The sequence below is a fragment of the Rhinichthys klamathensis genome, unplaced genomic scaffold, assembly GCF_029890125.1.
Source record: "Rhinichthys klamathensis goyatoka isolate OS25496 unplaced genomic scaffold, OSU_Roscu_1.1 h1tg000082l_1, whole genome shotgun sequence".
Classification (NCBI taxonomy): Eukaryota; Metazoa; Chordata; class Actinopteri; order Cypriniformes; family Leuciscidae; genus Rhinichthys; species Rhinichthys klamathensis.
Window position 1 is genome coordinate 3,101,404 of NW_026606624.1, and position 10,859 is coordinate 3,112,262.

General features: G+C 40.4%; 1 protein-coding gene across 1 annotated transcript; it reads left to right on the plus strand.

The window, feature by feature from the left end:
• Positions 1-10,689, plus strand: zhx3a (zinc fingers and homeoboxes 3a). Its single transcript, XM_056251501.1, has 3 exons — positions 1-292; positions 5,918-9,009; positions 9,542-10,689. The coding sequence occupies exons 2-3, from the start codon at positions 6,080-6,082 to the stop codon at positions 9,573-9,575; spliced, it is 2,964 nt and encodes a 987-aa protein (XP_056107476.1). The 5' UTR covers positions 1-292; positions 5,918-6,079; the 3' UTR covers positions 9,576-10,689.
• Positions 10,690-10,859: the final 170 nt, after the last annotated feature.

Here is a 10,859-nt window from a genome sequence, read left to right on the forward strand (position 1 = left end):
ACGCGCTTTAATCACGTGCCCTTATTTGAGAGCGCCTGGCGTGCATTTCTTTCCCTTCTCGCCACTCCAGCAGCGCCCATGTCAGCCGGGCACATAATCAGTGTGCCATAAAGCAGTAGATGCTCCTTATCGCGGTGACCCGACGGGTTCACGTTAGTTCACAGGGTTCATCTGAGGAGAGGTCTCGGCCCCTCCTGTTCCCCCGAGACCCGGAGCGGAGCGAATCCTAAATGTTATTCATTTCTGTATCAATAACGGATTTCCATTCGCAGTCACCAGAGCCGACGAAAAGGTAGGGAACTTTGACTTTTCAAAGAAGTGAAAGCGATTTATTTAGGTGACGCGAACAGTCCTCAAAAGTAGTTCTAGTATAGAGAAGCGTGCCTTGTTATTCTACTCATATGCGGCGCGTGAAGTCGCCTCTATGTATAAAATGGCGACAGTAGATGGGAGTGCTTAGTTAAAAATTTTGGTAATAGCCAAAATATTGCGCCGCGCTATACACTCAAACTCCCGATAAAAACGTCTAGCCGGATGGAGGTTACTACTGCCTCAATATGAAGCGAAAGGGTTAACTTACCAGTTTGTTACAGTTTGTTACTCAGTGTTCTCGTCTGCTTTCAATTTAACTATTCGCACGCTACAACGTGCCTGTGTGATGTTACTATAGTCTGTCCATTTCGGAGCGTCACGCGTCAGATTCCTACTTCAAACGGGGGTCAAAATGGGACCCGTGACTCGGATTGATCACCGGCGAGGAGCACGGAAATATTGGCACATAATCGATTTCCAAAAGTGATCTTTACTATGACGAACGCTTCGGGGGGTTCGTGTAGTTTAAAGCTGGCGCAGATCTGGATAAGCACGCGCTATCAACTGTTAATGGGTACAGAATGTACTCAAACTCAGATTTAACTCCAGACCATAACCCTGCTGATACCACACATAATAAATCATTATTTAGAATGATAAATGCTTAGGGCATTTCATCTCAACTCTCTTTCGCAAGCATCTGTTCAATAAACATCACTTTCTGCTGAAGTACACTTTTTAAAGTTAGCATGCAGAATAACCTTGTAAAATGTATTATAAGTAGGCTATAGTATGCATGCTATCTATAGGTCCTTGTGTTTTTGGGTGAACGTCTGTTCCCTTGTGGGATTAGTGTTCTGGTCTGCAGTGTTGTAATCAGAGGCATAGCAATATTGCCTTTCATCCTGATTTTGAGCAATTAGAACAGTAAACCATTTAGAACGTGACCTTCCCAAAGTATTTGTAACAAAAAAACAAAAACAAAAAAAAAATACTCAAAGAAAAATGTGATTTGTACATACATGCACACTTTGCTCTGTTCTTATTGTGTCCAGTTAGAACAGCATGACGGCACGAAATGAAGGACTAAATGTTAAGTCGCTTGTGTGTGCACTTTATTGTATGTTGTTTTCCAGTAAAAGCTGCCGGTTTATGTAATATTCTTTGAATTAAGAGAAGAGAATTGTCTGTCTAATGCCAACTGGATTTTTCTAAGCAGAATTATAATTATGGAGGCTCTATGTCCTCTATTCGTGCTATAAAAGCAGTCAAAATGATTAAATTATTTATAATGAAAAGCTCACTGTGCATCTAATAACAAAAATGCCCTTCTGTGATATCTCACATTACCTTATTAAATTTGTAAATCTAAAGAGTGGATGAATGTTGTGGAGTTACAGACAGAAATGAGCTTCACAATAGGAGTATATCCCCAAAACCTCCCCGTAAAGCCCGTATTAACCTCAGTAGTTTTTGAGACAAACTTTTGGCTTAACGGCGGAGTGTCGGCCATACAAGTATTTCAGCTGTTCCAGCGCGGTTTTGTATGGAGGAGTCTGGCATTCGCCGAGACCTGGCACTTGACTCAGTACAATTCATGGTGCTCCGCCATCTTTCTTTTCTGTAACTAATGAGTGTGTCGCACCGGTGATCAAACTCAGCACATCACATCAATGATTATTTCTCTCCTATTTGAAGGCGTACAAAGTACTTATTTCACATGCGGATTTCTGAGTCTTTTCAGTGCCTTTAATGACAGATTTTTGTGTCACAAGACTGGCAAAGTAATTCTGAAAACGCAAATACCGCCTTTTGTAAAATTCTGGGGTGCTCTGTTAGTGGGGGGAAAAACTGCCATGATTACAGAGCGGAAAAAGGGATGGATCCTCATTTGTTTCCAATTTGTATATTGGCATAAACAAATAGCACAGTCAAATAAAATATTTGGAGTTTTGTTTCTCTTGGGTTGGAGGGCTACAAAAAATGTCCCCCAAGTGTGTGTGTTTTTTTGGTGAAGAATAGAGGATTTAGTCCCCTCTGTGTGTTGTGGGCAAGGAAAGGGAAAGGAGAGGGGTTGCTATGGCAATGTTAACACATGAGTGGCAGCGCAGACTGGCCTCCCAAGAGTCCGTGCAGCAGTCACCGAGGTAAGGGGGGCAAAGCGGGCACTTCTAATGGCACCCAGCTTTCTGTAGTACTACTCGCATAAGGTTCATTGACTGGATTTAAACATAAACACGGGCAGCCTAGAAATAGCTGATGGTAAAAACGCCTGTGTTGGTGGCATTTTGCTAATGAGTCGCATCCTATAATGAAGGTGAACTGTAGGATGCCTCAGTGGCGCTTCAGTCCCTACATAATTAATATGGACATGTTTGACGCCGTCACTGATACATCTCGCAAACAGCATCGGACAATGATGGCATGTAGTCACATGCCCATCTTAAGTACTGGCACACACATTCAGGAAATATTTCAATGGCATGCAAGCATTGAGGGCACTGCATATGGCTTCCGGCTCAGTGTCATATTTCCCTCGTAAATGGGAGCGCCATTGTGTAGAATGAAGAAAAATGGTCACGACAGACTCTTATGATGACCCTATTTTTTTCTTGTACTTATAGAAATATAATTATTACAGCATGTGCTCACTGACCTTTGTTATGGCTTCTTGCCGTTAAACAAAAGTCACATTCATGCAGCACTTATGAAAGATGTTCATGCTAAAATTGACTGAAATCTTTATGGGCTTATTCAGATCAGCCTCGTGTAATAAAGCATATCCAGTCTAAGAAATAAAAGAGGACGTCATGGTCGTGTCTGGGAGCACTGTGTATTTTGGGCCGTCATTTCAGGGTTTTTTTTCTAATTCCTGAATGGTTTCCTCCTTTATTTAAAAGACAGCTGGAACCATTGGAAAAAATATATACACATGGACACCACATTGTTTTTACCCAAAATGTATTTATAGTCTGATGAAAGAGAAGCTCACGAACATTCAGAGCTAAAAGCAAAGGTTTAATCAGTGCACGTTACTCGCACAAATCTTCTGCCAATATTTTCATTGAATTTGAAGAGGGATATTAGGACATATATACACAGCAATGACTTTACTACATATGGTCGACACTCAGATCTACAGTCAATGCAAGATATTTACATAATTGTTAAAGCAGAACTGGAGGAAAAATGTGAACCGCAGATGAACTTTATCCTAAAATGCTCCCGCACTGCCTGAAGTGTGTGTGGAGGAGTGCACCAAAAAGAAGAGGATTTAGGGGGGTGTGGGTGTGTGTGTGAGCAAATTATCAAATAAAAGAGAACTGGGTGCAATATTGCATGCAAGAATACAAACATACTCGCAGCTTGAATTAATTTGGCTGTTTATAACATTCTGTTTATTTTAGACCCCTTATCATGAAAAAATTATTTTTGTTGCTGCGCAGAAAAATTGAGATTTTATTACAGCTGCCTTATAAAAGATGTTCATGCTGAGAATCTTTGCAGGCTTATTCAGCGTCGTCCTATGTAATAAAGGACGTCCAGTCTGGGATGCTTCGGTCTTTAATCAATAATGAGAGAGAGGATCTTTATTATGTAAGGCCCGTATTGCCAGGCCTTTGCCCTCACACTGCATTTAATACTGTGCATCTAAAATGTTTAAGCAGAGCCAGACTTATTAAATGTGAAACATGTAACATGATGTAATATTTTAGTTTCAAACGGTTCAGAGACGTAAATGTAGGTCAGTGTTGTTGTGCTAATTTTCAACCAAATCTATTGCATGCCTTGACTCCACAGGTTGCCGGGATAAAAAGGCCTCCGGTTTCGCCGCTAAAGCTATGAAAGTACTGAGACGCACAGTAGCAGGATAGACTGTTTTGTGTGAGACTGGTTCACCCCGGTGCTGAAACACGAGGCCTCTCTTTCTGAGTTCCCTTTTCAATAGCTCACTGTCTGGAAACCTCTTGTCCTGTGTCTAATCGCACGTCTCGGTTGCCAGATAAAGCATCCCATTCTTTGAAGGGTGACCTGTTTTTTATATAACATTTTTGAACCATCTTCTACTTGTCCGGTGCTAATCAGGCTAGTCATTCAAAGCTTCATCTAGATATTAATATGTCTGTTGTTGTAGCATTTTATGGTTTATAATAGAAGAATCTGGAGAGCAGATTTTTGTTACCATCTAAGATAGTTTTTTTCTATTCTTTCCCAAAAAAATGACACACACATTTATGAACATTGTTAATATTATTACGCAACTTCTTGTAAAGTTTCTTTTCAGAGCCGTCTGGTGCAATTTCAGTAACCCTGATTCATGTCAGGGGTTAACATCCATTGATGAAATCTGAGTATCATGCACTCATAAGCAGGCTGAACATACAGTAAATGCCCACGTCTGGATGCAGGGAACCAGGATTACAGCATAAGTTGCTGGTGACCTAGTTTTATTTGTATTTATTTATTTATTTTTTTCTGGCAGGAAGGCAGCCGTCATGTGAAATAAAAGAGTCAGTTGCAAAAGAGTACGTCACTGCCATGTCTGGGAGCACTGTGTATTTTGGGCAATGTTTTTACTTCTGAATGGTTTTACCCTTCTTTTTTTAAAGACAGCTGGCCATATTTAAAATATATATATACACATGGACACCACATTGTTTTCATCCAAAATGTATTTGTAGTCTGATGAAAGAGAAGGTCAAGGAAATTTAGAGCTAAACACCAAACAGAAGTCTTGGGTGGCTTAATTAGAATCTTTTGCAGATGCATAACGCATGGAAAATCAAGTATTATATTAGCCTATACTAGATTTATTCAGCAGCTAGTTTTTAGCTGAAGTATTGAAACTGCTCAAACAAGATAAACTAATTTATGTGCTCTCCTATCAGCTTCCAAGATAGAGACAACACATGCTTTCATCAATCTATAGCGCCATTTTTTTATAGGTTTAAAGTAACACACATTAATTTATATTGATGTTTAAAATTTTCTATATTTTAAGTTTCAAAGTCAACTACATATGGCAGATGTAAGAATCTTTACAAGATATCTATTTATTTTTAAAAACTGGTGGAAAAATGTGAACCACATGACATTTATCCTGAAATCCTCAGAAACTGCCCAATGTGTGTTGTGTGTGGAAAAGTGTAGCAAAAAGATTGTGTGTGTGTGTGTGTGTTCTAACATATGTAGAACTGGGTTTGATTCGCTATGCAGGAATATAAACTCACATTTTTGGAGTATATTTATAACAAGAAACGGTATCTTGCTATCTGTTTATTTTAGATCCCTTATAATGAAAACTTCTTACAAGTACATTTTGTTCATTTTCTTTGCTCATAAAAAACAGATTTTATTTCAGCGCATCAGTACAATGTTTCTGCTCTTAATAAGGAACTGTATTTAGCTCTACTAGGCAAAGAGAAAAAGAGTTTTTACTTCATATTAGTGATTTTATTATAATAATCATTTAACAGTGGTTGGTGAGAGCATTTCAATAAACTCTCTCATTTAGAACAAATATTGTGATGCATATTCCATGCTGACATTCATTTCTATTTTGTATCAGTGTTTTATATAAAAATGTCATGTTTTCTCTCTTTAGGTTCACAGGGAGTTGTTACTTCGCTCCCTTTTACAATGGGAAGCCCTGATAGCTGAAGATTTTACCAATTGCTGGTTCATCACGGCTGGCTGATGACACCTCAACTTCATACAATTCCAGTATTTGTTTCTGACTCTTTACTCATCTGCACAATCCTACACTATGGCCAGCAAGAGGAAATCCACCGTTCCCTGTATGATTCCATCAAAAAACAAGCACTTGCGGGAGGACATCATACTAGGATGCTTACCTGAGCTCTTACCCACAATACCCGAAGACAGCATTCTCAGTATCTCTTCAAAAGATGAGGATACACAACGATTCCATGATATCTTGAAAGCCGAACCGAAGACTTCATGCTGGGAAAGGGGAACATATAGCTGCCCTTTGTGCTGCTTTGAGTCCGGAGACTTGAACCTGTTTCTTCACCACATGGACAACTGTCACATGGACTTTCATGCTCAACCAAACTTTTACTGCCTGTCTTGCAAGGTTTCAGCAGTGAAGTTTGAAGGTCTTGCTTTACATAATGCAAAATCACATCCAGAACTCCATACCACGCACAAGAGAGTATCCTTGCAGGTTACCAAAAGAGAGGGGGCTATCACAGTGGAGCAAACCCTGTTTACAGAAGAGGATTTCAGTGAATCTGGAATATCCATTACCAAGACACCCATAATGAAAATGACCAAAGGGGGGCACAAAAAAATTGTCGTCTCCCATACTGTTGAGGTACACCGGGCCGTCCCTAGCAGCGAAAAGCCCGCAACTGTAACCAATGGCACTTCAGTAAGGACCTTACCCCTAACGACATCAAATATCATCTGTGGCACTATTGCCCCTCCGGTCCATAAAATCCCAAACACACATGGAATACCAGGGATGCATAAACGTGGTCCTCTGTGGAACTCTAATCCGTCGTCACCTGATTCAAACATTGATCTCCCAAAGGTCATGATCCCTCTAAGTAGCATCCCCACCTATGATCCAGCCATGGATTTAAGCAGTTTTCTTAAGACCTCCTTTGGTAAGTTTCCTTACCCTACCAAAGCAGAGCTCTGTTACTTGACAGTGGTCTCTGGCTTCCCAGAGGAGCAGATCAAGCTCTGGTTCACGGCCCAAAGGCTAAAGCAAGGGATCAGTTGGTCTCCTGAGGAAATCGAGGACACACGTAGAAAAATGTTCAACACTGTATTCCAGGCCACACCGAAAACATCACAGAATCAGTCGCATCACCACATTTCCCAACACTGTGTTTCTGTCCAGTCCGCTTCTTTGAGTTCTAACTATATACAACAGATACCAAAGGGAAGTGTAATGGGTTGGAAAGGAGGGGTCATAGTCAGCCAGCCTAGTATGACCCAGGCTACATCCCTTAAGCAGCAGCAGGTAAATATCCATCATGCTGTCATCACTAAGGAAACTGGAAATGAATTATCTTGTCGGACAGCTGAGAACTGCAACATTGCAAGCCGAGGAGGTAGCGTGAGCAATCATGGACACACTGGAAAAGGTGAGACTGGCTTCAGCTCGTCCATCAAGACTAGCATTAGCTGCTTGCCTGGCACTCCCAAGAGTCAAAATAGCTGTTACAGTGAGGGCAGCATTATGAATCTGACGAACATAGTCAGGAAACTTGACTGTCAAGTCAATGACAGGAACACAAATTGCACCAGCAAATCTCACTTCAGTCCAACTTCCATTTATGGCCAACAGAAAGCGTCCAGTAATGCGAAAGAAAGCAGTAACAGCAGCTTTGCCACCACCAGCAAATATAACAATGGAAGCACTTATAAAAGCACCAGCCACAGTACTATTTGCACTAAAAGGGAGGGAAACATCTTAGATCACACCAGCAAAAGCAACTCTGACACTAGTGCCATTTGTAGCAGCAGCAGCAGCAACATACGAACTAAAGAGTTCATACCACCCCTTACCCATAGCCTGGTCCCAAAGCCTGGAAGTCTCATAGATCCATCCCTTGGAAAGGGCAAGGTATTACCTGAGCAACCAGGCACTCTGAGAAAAAGCTTTATCCAAAACTCATTCCCAGAACAAAAGCAGTTTCTTGCTCCCCAAGGTCAACTATACCATGTACGTACTTTTACAGACTCCCAGTCTGCTTTGGGGGGACTGTTTAGTAACTTGCCCCAGAGCTCCCTGCAAACTAACCCTGCAGCAAGTTCGCATCTTCTGGAGGAACAGAATCAGCACTCCTCTCCATCCCTTTCTGCTCCTCAGGAGCAACATCCTCCAAAAATCCTGCTGGGAGCACCTCAGGTCCAGTCCACAGACTTTACTGCCATTCACTACAAGGAACATGACCCCAAGCACTTACCTGCCTTAGACAAAGACTCAGAGCAATCAAATTCTGACAAAGAATGGAACAGAAACATAACACAAAAAGAAAACGAAGGAAGGGTTTCTGAACAGCACAGCGGAATTACAAATACATTTTACAAGTCTGACAAGAACGAGCATAACAACCTTGTTAAAACACTACATAGCTTCACAAACGATAACACTAACAAGGCTAAACAAGGCATGCCGCTTTTACGTCAATACATACAAGAAGTGGACCAATGGGAAAGCAACAGCGACTATCCTGAAGAGTCAAGCGTGAGCCCTATGAAGATAAACGTAATAGCGTTGAACAATGAAGATAGTTTGTACAAGACCAACAGCAAGCAGCTAATCAGCAAGCCGTTGGAAATCTTGATCAATGACAGTGGTCCCAGGCATAAAAACGACTCTTCAAAATGGCACGAAAGCTATCGGCACATACCGGTGGAGGCTGAAGAGCGTATATCTGATATAGGTAACACCGAACCACATCAACCAGATATCCTTGTGGGGCTTGAAACAGAGCAAGTTAAACTTGATCTGCGCTCGGAGCAGAAAAGTATTTTTCAGAGTCTAGACTCTGAAACTCCAATGCTGCCGATAAAGAAAAAATCAAAAGAGGCTATGGCGGAATTAGACAAATCAACAGCGGGAGAACAAGATTACTGGGAGATAAAGGATGAGGAGCATCAGCAACCAATGGGCAACCAGAGTTTGAGGGGGCATCAAGCGCAAGACAGTCAATCAAGGTAATAGCTGCAGACTATTGATGGACCATTAATCAGTTTATTTAAGAAAAATAAAAAAAGCTAATTTTGAGCATTTTCCCAAGAGACCCATTGTAGTTTTTCTAGCAGCTGACTTGTTGAGACTGACTGAGTCTTCAACTGCTGTCTACTACTCTTGGATTGTCACATCACATTACTTTGTTTAAGGTAATCAAAGTAGCACAAATTTTAAAATTAGTTTAATTGGGAAATGTGAATTAAATTATGTGCATATTAACAGCATTTGGCGTTTTGATCAACTGATTTTTGATACAGTATTTTGACTTAGTCACTGGCACGAACGTTTATGTGCTTTATTTAAAAGGCTATTTTTGGTGTTAGTGAAGGCAGAGCTTATGAATTATAGAGTTACTCAAAGTGTGTCTTAACGTGAATAAATAATGAAAATTGTGTGTAGCAAAGTGCTGGAATCTCTGCTCTCTTGTGGAGTTCATGGTGTGATGCTGTTCGTTGTGTTTGGGCTGGTCTTACACATTTTTCTTTCCCCCTACAGGGACTGTCTGAGAGGAGAGCTTCTGAAAGTTTAAGGACTTCACTCCGCAAGATGAAAAGGCAGAGGATCCCATATTCATCCTGAACATTACATTTCTTGTTTTCTTTAAATATGACAGCAGATGAGATTGTAACATTTGTGATGGTCAATGGACTTGAGTTTTTGGAAGACGGCCAGAGAGTAGCCGCTCCAAATGTAGGTCTGATTTGATTTAGGTAAATTCTGTGTAGGAAACTATGATGTATATGCTTGAAACTGCACTATCGAGGGTGTACTGGACGTTAGGAATGTCAGTTAGATATTGTGATACTTTGTAATATGTCAGATGATCAGCACTTCTGCAATGCCTTTGGTTTTACGATATTTGTTGGGATATTCCAACCAGTTTTCCTTCATGTCCAGATCAAATAAGTTCTCCATGGCTTATTTTTCCACACAACATCGAGCAGTTAGTGACAAATCATGCACTATAACTCGCTTTAGTGGTGTCTGTCTGCACACACAACGAATTGGCCAGACATTGCCTTAAACGTCACCTTTCTATTTCTATGACTGGCTGCACAAACAAGCTTTTTAGCAACTGTGTTGATGTGTGTATAAATTGGGGGTTTGAAATCCCAACAGAACTGCTGCTATATCTTCGGAGGTGTTTTTTTTTAATAAGCATTAGCAAGACTATTATATATGTGAAAAGCTTAAAAAAAAGAAAAAGAAGAAATGTTAATTTATGGTGGAGAAAGTTTAAAATGTTGTGCTTACAATCTGAGGGGTATTACAGTTCTCACAGACAGTCAAATCAAGTGCTCTGCTAACTGGATATTCCCTGTGTTTTGAGTTGGGCTACGATATAAATATAAATATATATAGTATATATTCACACACATTATGCATCATTTATATGCTGCTAAGTTCAGACCATCCAAAATGAATAACAGGTGCTTTTCATCCCTTATTATTTGCATTTGTATCGAACGTGGTTTCTCTTTTAAAAGTTAACACGTAAAGATAATATCTGGACTTAACAGTATTACTTTCCCGTCCGTTCCCATTGTGCAGGTCTGTCTAAAAGAACACGGTGCACTGGAGTGTTATCCTTTCTACACATTACAAATCTTTTGGTAATAAATGGAGAATGTCAAATTTAAGAACTGGCGTCTTGAATGCATTTCAGGCCATTGAAAGTTATACACAATGACTTGGCAAAGTTCTATTCCAACAAAAGTTCCAATGTAGTAATGCAAATGGACAATTGCTAGGATTTACGTTAATTGCTGCTTTCGTGGGCTAAAATGAAGCACATGAAAATGATCACCACACT

Excerpts from the sequence above, each read along its gene's own strand:
- zhx3a (XM_056251501.1), top strand. The coding sequence starts at position 6,080 with ATGGCCAGCAAGAGGAAATCCACCGTTCCCTGTATGATTCCATCAAAA. Across the intron at positions 9,010-9,541 it reads GCGCAAGACAGTCAATCAAG|GGACTGTCTGAGAGGAGAGC; the intron begins GTAATAGCTGCA and ends TTCCCCCTACAG.